At 39.7% G+C, this 15,489-nt stretch overlaps 1 protein-coding gene across 5 annotated transcripts in view; it reads right to left on the reverse strand.

The window, feature by feature from the left end:
• Positions 1-255: 255 nt before the first annotated feature.
• Positions 256-15,489, reverse strand: part of Rbcn-3B (WD repeat-containing protein Rbcn-3B) — a 97,013-nt gene continuing 81,779 nt past the window's right edge. For 4 of the 5 annotated variants that reach the window (XM_088235820.1, XM_088235822.1, XM_088235818.1 and 1 more), the window contains 11 exons: positions 15,266-15,417; positions 13,281-13,392; positions 12,006-12,126; positions 10,543-10,684; positions 8,248-8,310; positions 5,429-5,611; positions 4,329-4,455; positions 2,645-2,864; positions 1,959-2,085; positions 1,644-1,814; positions 256-868 (listed from right to left, as the gene is read on the reverse strand). In XM_088235820.1, coding sequence (XP_088091946.1) covers positions 696-868; positions 1,644-1,814; positions 1,959-2,085; positions 2,645-2,864; positions 4,329-4,455; positions 5,429-5,611; positions 8,248-8,310; positions 10,543-10,684; positions 12,006-12,126; positions 13,281-13,392; positions 15,266-15,417 — 1,591 coding nt within the window. In that variant the 3' untranslated portion in view covers positions 256-695. The remainder of the gene's footprint in view (positions 869-1,643; positions 1,815-1,958; positions 2,086-2,644; positions 2,865-4,328; positions 4,456-5,428; positions 5,612-8,247; positions 8,311-10,542; positions 10,685-12,005; positions 12,127-13,280; positions 13,393-15,265; positions 15,418-15,489) is intronic. The other variant, XM_088235821.1, reaches the window with a different exon arrangement.

The raw sequence follows: 15,489 nt of genomic DNA on the forward strand, positions 1-15,489 counted from the left end.
ATTATTAATTTTTATTATTTTTAAAGATCATTAAAGATGTTTAAACATAGGCAGAATGATGAATGTTACACATGTGTAAAGTGGCCACTTAAACCAGCCAAAGACAGTCATAAGCCTGTAAATGCCTAGACTTCCATATTTCTTTCCCAAAAATGTTTTCCCTCAACAAAGTTATAACTGGTACAGCTCGAGCATTATTTCTCTCACCATTTAGTCTCAGGTTTTTCTTTTATATAAAAACAAAAAACAAGAATTGTTGATTTAAAGGTGATTTATTGTGACAATTATAGTAAACATAAATACATTGAAAGGTTCATATACAATTTCTACATTTAACAATTCATAAACTTGTTATGGAACATTCGACTACTTATTTCTAAATTATATAACACAATAATGATTATCTATCATTAACAATAACGAGTAATGCAGGACCAAGTAAAGATAAATTACATTACATAATATCTCCCAGAATACCAAACTGACAGACTTCAACGCGCCAGCGAGGCTTATCAGGGGAGTAAAAAAATATTCTCACATAACAACTTCGAGATTTGCTCTGGTGAAAGGCCCAGAGAGAATAAAATATAATTTTTCCTTGCCAGTATTCAAATCCCTTCATAAGATGCCTCCGAGATATCTCTATCGGCATGGTAATGTACGACAATCCGGAGAGTATGACTCGTCGGCGATGTTTAGACGTTGAACCTCGTCTCGGAGCCGTCGGCCAGCGTGAGAGTGGCCTGGCGGGGGCCCGACCACGACAGGCGGGCGAGGCGGGCCGGGGAGAGGCGGGCGGCGTCGGCCAGGGGGGCGGTGCTGTAGCACTTGACGCAGCGCGTCTGCGGCGCGCCGAGACCGAACATACCTGGGAACAAATATAATTATTTAGGCGTTTTATTTTATTTTATGAAGAAAAATTTTAGTTTAGCATATTTTTTCTATATTGTTTCTACATTGTTTTATCGTAGTAGGTTTTACATATTGTTTATATATTGGTCCTACTTTGTATTATTACAGTAGAGAACGTATTGACATATATAATTTTGATATATCGTTACCATATTTTTTGTCTCAGTCGGAATTTGTATTTTAAGAATATTATAATAAACAAATGTTACATTAGAAAAATGTCTTTTATTCAATGATTCGTAGAAGGTTTCAATGGTCTCATGCTTTACTCGGCTCATCTGGTCGGCGGATGGGAAAGTTCAGGTGGGTGCTTCGCCCCCCGGAACATCTTCATCACAATGGCATTACACAAAAAATTCCGAAGAAAACAGACCAGTTTTAATATATCAAGTTGATTCTTGTATGGCTGTGATGTCACACTAGTCTACATACAAGGCTGGATATATCTCTCTTATTTTTTTATATGATAAAGTTGTATTTTTTGTGACCTTCCGAAGGACATTTTCACTCTGAATTTGAAAAGCAAAATTTGTACAGCTCTGCTGGATTTTAATAAAAAAAACATTTACCGTCGCTACGTCGGCGTAGCGACGGTAAATGTTTAAAAACTCTCGGGAGTAAAAAACAGACAGACAGACATAACAACGATACAAAGGCTAATATAAAGATCTCCCAGTCGGGAAATGGCGACTAATGAACTAGGCTTATGGAGAAAACAGGGGAACTGTTACCCGTGGTGGTCTGCCAGAAGTTGAGCCGGTTCTCGTTGCAGGAGTAGGTGACGAGGAACTTCCCGTCCGGGGAGAAGGCGCACGCGCTCAGCGGGGCGGAGTGCGCGGCCAGCAGCTGGCATCGCCCCTGGCGCAGCTCGTACATGGCCACCTGCCCGCTGTGGCTGCCCACTGCGAGAGGAACAAAAACCATTAAAAAATCAAACTCATCAACATCTTTGACATTTTCTATCGGGCATTGGTACACTAATTTTGTTAGATGGAAGGTAAGATGATAAGTCTTATAAAAATAAGCAATAGGTAGATTGTATTTACCGGCGATTCTCCTGGTGGCCGGGCAGTGCGACACCTGGTTGTACCGACAGATAGCCGGGAAGACTTCATTCAGGCCCTTGGACTTGAGATGCGACTGGTCGACGCAGTGTAGAACGATGTCCATTACCTGAGGAAGAGAAATATAATACTTGAATCGTTTCCACAGGATTATTGCAACATGTATCTATCTAGAAATCTCAGAAGACCAAGGAACTAGTGCAGGACTTTATTGGTTAGTGCAGGGAGGGAGGAGCTCCTACACCAGTTGAGATGAACAGAAGAAACAATGTTTGAGTTCAATGCGTATTTATTACATGGTAAATGGACCGGGCTGACTGAACTTGACTGATTGATGTTACCAAACACTGTGATCCTTTTATAGGTCGAATCCTTGTATTCTTGATGTCTCTAAGGCGGAGATGAAGTTAATGTACCCCAGAAAGTTGTTCTGGAATTTACGTCCGATTTTTTTTTGAGTTAACTTGAGTTAATAAATTAAAATAATAATTATTTTAGCTAACGCCATTTTATTTTTCTCGATACGCAGTTAGGCTAAGAGGTTTGTAAATACAAGCTTCATCAAACATCTTTCTAAATCATTATTTACATTTAAAAGAAAAAAAATAGTGTGGGTTACAAGCGCCTTCCCTGAGGCACCCCGCACGCCTAGGGTGCTAGTCACTCACCTCTACCAGTAGTTCCTGCACCTCCGGCAGCTGACGGTCCACCAAGAGCTCGATGCCGCGCAGCACCTCGGCCCGCGAGCGCTGCAGCGCGCCGCCGCGCTCCGCCCCCGCGCCCCCCTTGTCCGGGGCGCCGCCCGCGCCCGCCGCCGCGCCGCCTGCCGCCTGCTGCGCGGCCGAGCGCGCCACCTCACGCGCCATCGTGGTGATGAAGGCCGCTGGCCTGGAAAATATACATTATCGTCGTCAATAAAGACCGAAATTATACGCGTCATAATTACGAATACAATCAAAGTTTAAAAATTTCATAATCTTTATTTTTACATAAAAGGAGATTGACAAGTTCTACCTTGACATATTTTAAAGTGAACGAGAAAAAAATTTCGTGCCGTATTTTTCAAAGTATTTTCCCTGGACTTGTATGCACTTCTTCTAGCGATGCTCCACCAGTTCTGTAGTTTCCTGGGTTGGTACTCTAAACACTATAGCTCGCGTAGAGATTGCGTTTTTAGCCAGAATTTATGTACCTGGCCTGTTTTAGGAGCTTTTCCGCATCCGACGTGGAAACCACAGACAACTCGCCAGAAGAAGGCGGACTGTTGTCGTTCGTCAACAGACCTTCAGATATGGATCCGAATGGTTGAAGAAGAGGTTTCGGCATTTGTCCTGTTATCATTGAAACATTTTATTCATCATCAGTGGCGCTACAGCCCGTTGTGGGCCCTGGCCTCCTCCAGAATTTGTCTCCATTCCTCCCTGCGGCCGCAGAGGCGGCTCTTCTCCAGTTCGTCAGGCCAATTGCTCTAATGTCACTTGTTCCACATTATCCAGCCATCTTAAATTTGGTCTGCCTCCGCATTGTCTGCCTCCGCTTTTTTGGGGTACGGTTATCATTCATTCTGTGCACACGGCCCAACCATTGTAATCTTCTTTTTTGATGAATTGCGCAACGTTGGGTTCGCCATACAGTGCCTCTAATTCATGATTGAACCGTCTCCTCCACACTCCGTTTTGGTTGACAGCACCAAATATCATCCTTAATATTTTTCTTTCAAATACTAATACCATGTCTTTTGGTTCGCATTCGCATTTGCATTCGGCACCATATGCAATGACCGGTCTGAGGAGAGTTTTGTAAATAATGGTCTTAGTTTTCCTACTGAGCAATTTGGATCCCAGATGTTTAAACAAGCCACAATAATATCTGTTGCCGCGGATAGCCGTGCTCTAATCTCGGTACTACAATTATTGTTATAATTAGTCATTTCAGTACCTAAATACTTAAAGGAGTAGATTCATTTTATTGCCACAGCTATATTTACTATGACCATCACACCATTTCTCTGTAGGGGTAGGCAGAGAGGATAGACCGCTACACACACGTCTATCCTGACATACATTCCTAGCTTCATCTCCATTTATACATCTAGTCATACATGCCCTTCAGCTGTGTCTGCTTATGACATGACCAGACTCAAGATTTTAGTTTATCTGATCATGTGACGTCTTTCTTGGTGGTTTTTGTCCTACGTTACCATTCATCCCCGCCATATATATCTGTTTTACGATTATTCCATCATCCATTCATTCTGAACGATCAAATCATCTCAGTGATCCATTCGCAATCTAATCATAATTCCTGTTATACAAACATTGATTGCGTTCCATAATAATGATATTATCTTACCTCGCCGTCGCTATGAGAGTCAGGGCGTGTCTGGCGGTGCGGCAGGAATCGGCTTGAGGAGTTAGCGGCAGGCCGTACGTCATGGACGGGACGAGCTTATCAGCGTCGCAGCACATGTCTAGGAGACCTGGATATATCCAATCACACATATATATCGCAAGAATTTTAACCCACTTTGCTCGGGATCGAGATCAGGTCAGGTATTAGAAATATCACTTCGCATCATTCCAACAGAAGCAATATAACTGATGATTGAACTGTTCGTTTTATAATGATAGATAAATATCTAAAGTATACAGTGATTTAAATCTCAAATTAAAATTTTAAAAACATCATGAGAAATAAATGAAGGGATTCCGTGCGCCTGTTACAGAAGGGAGTGACTTTGCGAGGAATGAAGTAATAAGAGAACGGACGCAGCAAACTCCGGTGATAACTGTCGTCGAGTGGATGCGATACGGTTGGCTGGGCCATATACTGCGGATGGCTCCAGAGAGCCTTAACCAAGCTCGTTTTCTTTGGTTGCGCGAGTGGTTGATGGGATTGAGTAGTTTGTGGCTGGATGAACCGCCAGTGGACGATGGTCCACCTATCCTACCCATCCTGTGATCTCCCAACTTTCAATATTTGTTATTCTCCTTGTCTCTATGGCCATGGGTAGCTACGGTTGCTATGGGAACAATTTTCCATATCCATAGCAACCAACATTAACAACATTTTTCTCTTGATAATTTCTGTCAACTACAGCATGTTTATAATTTTATCTGCCTGCATCTGCTCGTCCTTTAATAATTTGCCCTTGGAGATTTGGAGATATCATCCGGATTCCTGTCCCTGATTCCCTTTCCTGTCTTCCTAAAGGTAGGATTTTTATTTGCTGTAGTTTGTTTGGCCGCATACTGTTCTTTTTCGCATTTTCCATCTCCGCGCAACGCATCTTTTATTTCTCCGCAAAAATTAACACAGATCAACGATTCAGTCAAAAAATACCCACACGAAATTATAATCGCCACCCCACAAGGCAACTGGTTCTCGACGTCCTGGACATCCACTGCTGACTTTTATGTATATAAATTGTTGCAAAAGTAAATAGTACTCACCTAGCAGGACCTTGCTGACGTCCAGGTAGGGCTCCCAGACGGCGAACCCTCGGCCGAGCAGGTCCACGGCGGCGCGGCGCAGCGGCGTGTGCGCCGGTAGGCGGGCCGTGCCGGGCGCCAGCACCAGGTGCGCGAGCGCGAGCGCCGTGAGCCGCGACAGGCTGCCGTGCCCCACGCCGAACCCTGCGCAAGAGACACTCCTCCGGTCAATACATACGGTGGACGATAGCGGCAACTGCTGACGCTACGTCCGTTTGAAGTGATAAGCCCGATAGCCCGATCCATCGAGGTAGTCGGTGTCAAGGTTGAACAAGTTGCGACTTGCGGTACTAATTATAAGTATTGTAAGAACCAAACGCGTTAGTTATGCTCAGTAGGGGGAGATTTAGCAAAATGTAAACTCTCGCCTTCCACGCAGTAGCCGGGCTCTTTATAGACCTGGGCTCGGAGGGGGAGAACTATTCACGGGGACCTGTCACAATAGATCTTCACAGGTCGCAGTGATGTCAGGAGCTCGCATAGCACTGACCCCCACCACTAAATGCTTGCATCTAAAGATTCATGCATCTATAGATGAATCATTATGCCTTGACTTGAAATATTCTACTCTCTGAGATCTTTCATACATTAAGATTATTTTTTATCAGGCTTCCGAGCCAGTTGGAAATTTGGTGTTGCTATAGAAAGGTTCTGATTTAAATTACATAAAACGTTTTCAAAGTGACTATCTCAGTTTGAGCTTATTCGGGGTGCATTGTTTTATTTAATTTAATTTATTTATATATACGCCCAATACATTTTTAAGGAGATATTTATACATAGAAAATTATTATAAAGGAAATTAGAAAGACACAATAGTATATAGTAGACTCGGTGGGAGTGGAAGCGGGACAGAGGTGTTTATAATTGAATTTGATTCAGTGATCGTTTGAAAGAAGACAACTTGTTATCAAAGAAATCAAGACTGGTATGTTTGTCAGCCGACCTGAGAATTCTGGGCATAGGGAAATGAGAACCATAGTTAGTTCTATGGATATTGGAGTGAAAGAGTAAGTTTGTTTGAGGTTTCTAGTTGGGATATTTAATTCTATCGAGCTCAGTAGTTCAGGCGCATCAAAGAGTGAGTTGAGAATTTTAAATAGGACTCGAAGGTCGGATTTATTTCGACGGTCTCGAAGAGAAGATATATTTAAGCTAGTTTCTAAATCATTATATTGGTCTCCCGATAAGCCCAGCCTCCAGCCTATCTTTTTCAAAAATCGATGTTTAACTGGTTCAATATTTTTATAATATCGAGACTAGATAACAGAGGAATACTCTAGGTGCGGGCGAACTAGGGAATGGGTATTTAAATTATTAAAATGGTAATTTTGCTATTGAATGGACGCAATGACATATTCTTTACTAATTTTTAAAAATAAAGCATTAATATTCGCGAAAAAACAGCGAGACCTTATTCAGGTCCCCATTACATGTGTTTCGTCTTTTTGGTTCCGGAACTTGCCAGTCGTAGAAGTCAAAAAGTAGAAAAAACAATTGGTTACAATTTACTGTATTTTTCTGACAAATATAGTAGTACGATAGTAATTTCTTCAGGTGATCGGAACAAACCGGGTGTAAATAAATGTCTAGAATTAAGTAACTGGAAGTAAACTGCAATATAAGACGCACGAAAGTAGAGGAAGCGAGGTCCGTACGCAAAGACAGAGTGAGAGAGACTCCATTGATCACTGTTTGATTAATCTGACTGAGATTTCCGTTGAAATGTTCCCCTTTTATATGGGAGAATAATTAGTTTGTTATGAATCAAATGGCCGGCGCTAAAGCTAGGGTTTCCTAGGACAGCGGTGCCCGTAGTTTAACGGCCGTAGTGAACGGTGATGCAGTGGACAGCCTTCGTAACGGTGACTAGAGTGTGGTTTCCTAGCTTAAGACGCGCCTGTTCAAAATTTAAGCTGCCCAAACAAACCGCATATTTCAAAAACATGAAATAAGTACAGGTAAACGTCGTTTTGCGTCGGTTCGATTTATAACTACGCCGGTTGGAGCTGGCGTGGGATTCCCCGGTTCGGCCGACACCAGACAGTTAGTAGGCGCCGCGATCCTAATAGCAGACACACTTTTATACGTTGTTTTATTCTATTGCCGTGTGCGCGAGCAGCCTATTGTGTGTGTGAAATTGTTTCCGAGTTGGTTTTCGTTTTGATTAAAAAAAAAAAAAAGGTATGATTATATTTTTAATTTTATTATTACTTAAAATGAAAGAATATTAAAATATTTGTAGTTTATGCATAATCATAATTCTGCAAGAAAGGAAGCAACCAATCAAAGGAAATGAAATTTGATGCCTTTTTTAAAAAAATGTGACAATTTAATTTAGTACCGACGAACTGGTGAGTTAGTATTTATTGTAATAAATTCATTATTTATATCAAGAGATTATTATTTTTTTGTAAACGAATTTATACTGTATTTATTGAATACATTTGTAATTTATTTTGAATATACATATATAGGATATGTATTAAATAAACATGTTAGATTGTTATTAGAATTTTGACACGTAAAACAACGTTTACCTGTCCATCCTTACAGCTTCAAAACTAAAATGAAATTAGAAAGAATTTTTTGTATTAATTAATTCATACAAAAAATATCCGTGTGCTTCCCCGATAAGACATAGTCAGAATACTCTAGTGGGCCAAATGCAACATTAAAATATCTCTAGAAGTCTGCTCACAAAAGTTCTAAACGACACTTCTTCATTTCGCGAATGTTCTCAATTGCCAATTTTTGTGAATAAGTAGCAGGGTACTTACCTTCAACAACGGAATTTTTCCTGCGAATATCGTCACCCTGTCTCCGTTTATTATTCGCCGCGCCTGTTTGGATAGATATTACAAGGGGTGCTATTAGTAAAATTTAAAAAATCACGCAAAGAAACAGCATATAATTAAAAATAATTAATAGCGCCGGCGTACGATAAATAGACTAGTAATACTACTACCATCACGCCACTTCTCCGAAGGGGTAGGCAGAGAGAATGGACCGCCACACACGTCTATCCTGGCATACATCTTGTCACACATGCCCTTCGGGTCTGGCTACTTTTGACATGACCAGATTTTGGTTTATCTGATCGTGCCACGTCTCCCTCGGCCGTCCTCGTCCCACGTTACCGTTTATACGGCACCGCAGAATTTCAACTGTCATTTAATTCGCGGCAAAACTGTTTCACATTTTTATGATGACTGTTTAAACGATCTTCTTTCCAAATTATGTTTAACTTCAAATGATATTTCTATTGCCAAATTTTTAAGCTTTCCGCATCGTAATTAATCGATGTAAAGACTTTATTCTTCCTAAACATGCGTCAACCGCACGTCACTGTTTAGTAAAATGTCAAAATCAGACACTTAAACAAAATGGTCAATTACACTGCACCTACTATGAATTTAGTTTGAGACAACAATTTAGACATTTATTTATTTACCTTGATTTGATTCACCTTTTTGGGCAAACGCGGCGGCGTCTTTTGACAGATCAAATGAGTTTCGAAAGTTTTTCGACGTAAAACCGGGGTTATGAAAAACGTAAAAGAGGTTGATTGGGGGGATATTTGAATGAGAATGTATGAAAAAATGGGACCTAAACATTTCGGCGTAAAAAGCAGGAAAACGTAAAATTTTACGTAAAAACGAGGTTTTACTGTATTTTTCTGTGATGAAATGAACAAAGAAAATAAAAAGTGCAGTCAGGAATACAACATATTTAAGAAAGAAGTGAAAAGTTACATTTATAATTCTTTTTTGAGTAGCACTGATTAAAAAACACTGTTTATTATTTTTTGTAATTTATATGTTATACTAAAAATATTAATAATTAAAAAAAAAATAATTGGTACTGGTCCGACACTGACCCACGGGAACTCCATGAGAGGCCTCTTCACTCATTCCGCTCGAGATGTGCCAAAATACTGCCAGAAGCTTCAGAAATCGACTTCAACATTGTATCGCTGCTGAAGGTTGCCATCTTGCAGAAATCATTTTCAAAACTGACCTGCGTCTGCTAATGAATCAGTTGTTTTTTTTTATAGCTCCCCAAATCCCGGCATACCTTTTGCCCCACCCTGTATTTATTAATATATTTTGAAGAAACATATTTGGCCGAACAATGGGCAATTATCATGGATTTCTTATTAGCTAATAAATTAATCTAAAAAATCACAAGCCGATCGGTACTATTCTTATCGAAATCTGTTAAGAAATAAGGGAGATATAAAGGATTCAATTCTAGTCGTTTGAACGGTGCCAAAAACAAACCAAGTATGACGTCTTCGGATGTTTTGTGACGTCATCGGATTTTTTTTCATCAATGTCAATGTCTATGGAGTATTGTAGATAGCTTCCTTTTTCTATGTGTCGTTTGTTTACATTTACGGCGTCCAGTCACTTATAAAACGCTACGAGATGTGATTTATAATTTTCATGTTAAATTGATAATTCAATTTATCATTATCATAATAAATTAATATTTAGAAGAGGTTGAAAACCAATAAAACAATAAAAGGAATTCGAGATGTAAGATGTAATCCGTTTTCACTTTCATCTGTCAGTGCCTGGAACTGGAGTGTGGAGTGGGTAAGGTGGGGGGCTTGAGATAATATGCATAGACAACTCTCCTTATATTTCTATCTGAGGCCTGTTGCATTACCAACATTAAAATGAATGCATTACTCGTGAACTTCTGTGACAAAATATATTACCAACTAACGAAACGATCGTTTTCAAAAGACCTTATTTTCGAAACGAAAATAATGAAAGAAAATATTCATTGTAAGGGTTTATATAAACAATAGGAGAATCTTTAAAAAATCCCTATTTATTCCTAGAGAAATATTGAATTGAATATGGCTTTCACATTAGAATATTTCATAGCTCCCGAAGCGAAAGACTGTTCATCTTGCCTTCATGGAATAAAAACGATCAAGATACACTTCGGTCGGTGTACCGGAGCAGTGCCCTGTGGACCACTAGGCGCGGAAGTCTGCTAATGTGAAAACAAAATCCTAGAAAGTAAAATAAATGAAAGACGATGGATGTCGTCGATCGTACCTTCGCTGTTGATGTCCTGGCCGAACTCCGCTCCGATGACCCCGAGCAGCACCACCGCCGTGGTCTGCTTCCGCTTCAGCTCTGCCATGGAAGACGGCTTCCGCATGGCCTCCTCCTCCTCCTCTTCTTCCAATTCCTCTTCCTGCGCAAATTACCATTATTTAACTAATTGCATCATTATCATTTATTTAAACACTTTACATACAGTTGACATATATGCGCGTAATGGAGGGCATATTGCCCTGAGGCAATTTCTTCCTATCTTCCAAAACCAAATTTGAGAAAATCAGTGGTATATGAACATATTGTAGGTAAAGTAAAGTCAACAGATGGAAGAATTGAGGAAATGTAGATGTTTAAACATGGGCAGAATGGTGAATGTTACACAGTGTGTAAAGTGGCCACTTAAACCAGCCAATGACAGGTCATAAGCCGTGTAAATGCCTAGACTTCCATATTCCCTTCTCTTAAATTTTTCCCTCTCTGTTGCGACAAATTGTAATTTTTAGGTATATTACAATATTTTCATTTTAAAACAAAACATTGATACGAGATTATTCCACAATCGAGCCGTTACTACTGTAAAAGAGGAGGCAAAAAAATTAGTGCGGTGAATGGGTATTGAAAGGGTTCTCTCGTTACTAGAACGAATAGATAGTCCGCGTTGTGATTGTTGAGGTTGAGGTTGGGAGAGCTCTCTCAGATAAACAGGCCAAGTGGGATTATTTATGATATTGCGAAGAAGCGATAGAATGTGAATGTTTCTTCTATGCCCGATACTGAGCCGACAGATGGAAGAATCGAAGGAATACGGATGGTCAAATATAGGCGGAATGGTGAATGTTACACAGTGTGTAAAGTGGCCACTTAAACCCAATGGCCACTTTTTTTTATTGATTGAATTTTTGAAGATACTCACAACTTTTTACTGTGTTTTTACTATGTTTTTTAAAATATGTTTTTTTTACGATACATATACATTTTTAAAAATTACATCTTTTACTATGTTTTTTCTTTTTACTTCGTATTATACTATGTTTTTTGCTATACACATATATTTTTTTACTATGTCTTTAACTATGTATTTTGATTTTTACCGCAAATTTCATTGGGTTTTGAATATGTTGTTACTCTGTCTATTACTATGTATTTTACTGGGTTTTTTTTTGTAAATGTGATATTTACTATGTTTTTACCTTTATTTATTGTTTTTATGCATTGATTACATTATATTTTTTTGACTAGCTTAAAACGGGGTAAATAACCCTAGTTAGATAATCAAAGCAACTCCATATACATGTATAATTTTATGTATGGAATATGATAGTAAATAAATAAAAAAAACAGGCTATGACAGGTCATAAGCCCTGTGGACGCCTAGATTACTATATTCCCTTCTTTAAAATGTTCTTCATCTCTGCTGTAATATCTTAACATAAAGTTTGATAAAACGATTTTCTCACCTTGTCTCCCTGGGTCTGTTGAGGCGGGGGCGCCTGCGTGTTGATGCTCTCGGTCTGCGTGTAGAGAGGCAGGTACTGCGCCCAGCTGTCCACCAGCGCCTTCCTGCCCTTGGGGCCCAGCCTGGAACACAACCCGAATAGTCCCACAGTCTATTTTGATTTTACTTTTTTTCTGCATCTGTCAACATTTGCCCCGTTGGTTGTTTTACCCGGTCTTCCACTGTCCATTTAATTTCTTCATAAGAAATTGCATTACCTCTCTCTAGTCCAAGCATCCACGCTACTTTTCGAAGCAAGCAATGTTGGACTGATTCAATGTGATTTATGCGATTCACACAAAATGGAGACCAGACCACTATTCTAGGAGGCACATTCTAGAAGAGGGCGAACAGTCGAGCAATAAAGAGTTTTGATTGTACGGACATTAGTAAAATCAGAGGATATTCTGTTAATGAAGCCAAGTAATTCTTCAGTGATTTATTTACAGTATTATCTATATGCTCATTGTATGTCAGTTTATAGTCCAAAACAACTCCTAAATCTCTGATGGACTTAACTACATTAATTGTGGAGTTTTGTATTAGGTACTCGAAGGAAATCGGTTGTTTTGTTCAATGAAATGACATTATTTTCCATTTTTTAATATTTAGTTCTAATCCATTGACTTTACACCATCGGTGAAAAGAGTTAATGTCTGATTGAAGAAGAAAACAGTCTTGTAAGTTTGAATTGTTTTGAGAATTTTGTCGTCGTCTGCGAAGAGCCTAAAACGAGAGTAAGAGAATGATTTAGCAACATCATTAATAAACAAATTGAATAGCAGGGGTGCCAAATGAGCACCCTGAGGTACACCCGCTGTAACATCAACACTGGTTGACAAATAGTAAATTATCCGAACATTTTGTTTCCTACCAGTAAGATACGAATTAATAAATGAGAGTTATGGATCTCATATTCCCGAGGCATGTAATTTACATTGCTTTTTAAAATTTACAAGGCTCATGTTAAAGATATCAATATAAATAGGTTTCTAAGATAAAAAGTAACAGAAATGATCTAGATACGCTGCAATTGGAGTTCTAATGCAGTGTCCTATGCACCGCTTGGTGGGAATAGTGAAATCACGACGAAGGAGTTAAATTAATTGTAAAGAAAAAAAACCAAACTACATTCATAACTTAAAACCTCGTAAGTTTCACAAGTGCCCTTTTTCTACATAAAGCACGGGGCAGTCTGGCTACACGTCACACAGTAAAGGGGAAGATCGGTCCCTACCTGCCCAACTCGGCCAGCAGGAGGGCCTGGGCGGCCTCGCGCACCTCGAGGCACTGGTGTTGCCAGCGCCGGGCCATCATCTCCACTTGTGGACGCTTGAAGTTCTTGGAACCTGCAAACACCGATGCATAGAGAAACATTACACACATAAAGCTTCGCTGGAGAGTATTCAAATCCCTTCGTGAAATGGCTCCAAGATACCTATCGGACCTTTGTATTAGGGAAAATACAAGTCAAAGAAAATCTACTCTTAGGTCAGCATTTGATTCAGGCAGAGAAAAAACTTGTCGAAATCCGACGTTCCTCGAACACTAGATTCGGAGGTCGTGATTTTGCCGTCGCCGGCCCCTCTGCCTGGAACCGATTGCCTTCAAACTTACGAATCATCGACAGACCCAGTCAGTTCAGATCCCAACTAAAATCTCACGTCTTTAGTTTATCATACCGTCAATTTTAAATCAGAAATTATAATATGTCACTTTAGCTCAGTTAGAATGTAAGTTTGAGTATACAATTGTAAATCGCTCTTGAGGTGATATTTCACAAAAATGGAACTATATAAATCAGCCAAATTTTATTATTATTATTGTTAAGCGCAAATGTAACATCATTTTTATTTGTGTAATATTTTAATTAAATTTTAATTTGTAAATTGTTTTTGCAATGTGCGGTTCTGGAGGCCACAGGACCTTAAAAACGGATCCGGTTTAGTGGGTGGGGCGGGGCTTTCAATGCTGCCATCAGAATATTTCCCTCTCCTATGGAACCTATGACCTGTTGCTATCACTTTGTATAACTCACCCGCAAATCAACGCCCACTGTCATCGGACCTACTATTATTATTATGGATAACTTATATAGCGCCATTTTCGTAATAAAATACCTCAAGGGCGCTTTACATAGTGATTCTATTGTTAAATTAATTTAATTGAAGCTTTTAAATTTGTAATTTAATTAAAACAATTTATTTTGTTGTCACATGCTACGGATTTATTCAAATGATTTAGAGAACAAGTGGGTTTTAAGTTTTTTCCGAAACATCACTTCACTTTCACAGCCTCGCACCTCTGCTGGGAGAGCATTCCATGCCGTAGGGCCTGCGACCGCAAATGCGCGTTCACTAAATTTAGTGCGCTGTTTGCGTAGAGGTATAATAACTTTTCCTCTCGCCGTAGACGTAGCTGATCTAAGCGTGAGACGCCTGTCAGCTAGTTCATCTGGAATGCGAAGTTCCCTTAGATATTCCGGAGCAGAGTTGTGCAGTGACTTATACATAAGCCAACAGAGTTTGTATTCGACCCTCTGTGGAAAACGTAGCCAGTGTAGCTCCCGAAGTAGTGGAATGATATGACTGAACTTAGAGATTCCGAAATTTGTCTCAGCTGGTAGAATAAAAAGTGTTAAATAAATAATAAATACAGATCAACGCATATCGTTTCTTCTATCACTTCCAACTAGGTAGGAGCTCCCCTACTTCATCCGCAGGCATAAATCATACAACATTATCCCTCTCTATGGAGGAGACCATTGCCTGCTGCCATTAGAATATTTTTTCAACTTCTTATACAGCGTGTTCTTTAAACCCTGTCACATCCGAAACCACAATGATCAGTATGGGCAAGAAGACATTTTAGCATATTTAAAAATATATTTAGAACAAAGAAATTTAAAAAAATTAAATATTTATAAAAACAAATGGTTGCTTACTTCTGCAGGGGAGAAGTGAGGGGAGCGCGGCGCAGTGTCAGATTCCCCCCTCCCCCTCCTCGTTTCTCCCCTGCAGAAGTAACCAACCATTTACTTTATTTGATATTTTATTTTGAAAATTTTATTTGTTCTAAAAAATTATTTTGATGTGCCAATATGTCTTCTTGCTCATACTGATCGTGGTTTCGGATGTGACAGGGTTTAATGAACACCCTGTATACGATTTATATTTGTACATTGACGAGCTTCTCGGCTCCCTCTCATACCGAGGCTATTACCTGCTGCGATCAGCTTATCCGGTAGCAGAACGCAGTGCAGAGTGGCCAGGAGCGACCACCCCTGCTTTATGTGCGCCTGTTGCTGGCCGTAGGCCTCCTCTCTCTCCTCCTCGCCCTTGGACCAAGAAGAGACGGAGGACCTCCCGGACACCCTGTGGAAAAAACATCCATTATTACTGATGCAGTACAAGCCTATACGAAATAATGGACTCAATTTCGTACAA

This window comes from Micrasema longulum, unplaced genomic scaffold (genome assembly GCF_059751315.1).
Source record: "Micrasema longulum isolate JH-2025_06_02 unplaced genomic scaffold, ASM5975131v1 h1tg001453l, whole genome shotgun sequence".
NCBI lineage: Eukaryota > Metazoa > Arthropoda > Insecta > Trichoptera > Brachycentridae > Micrasema > Micrasema longulum.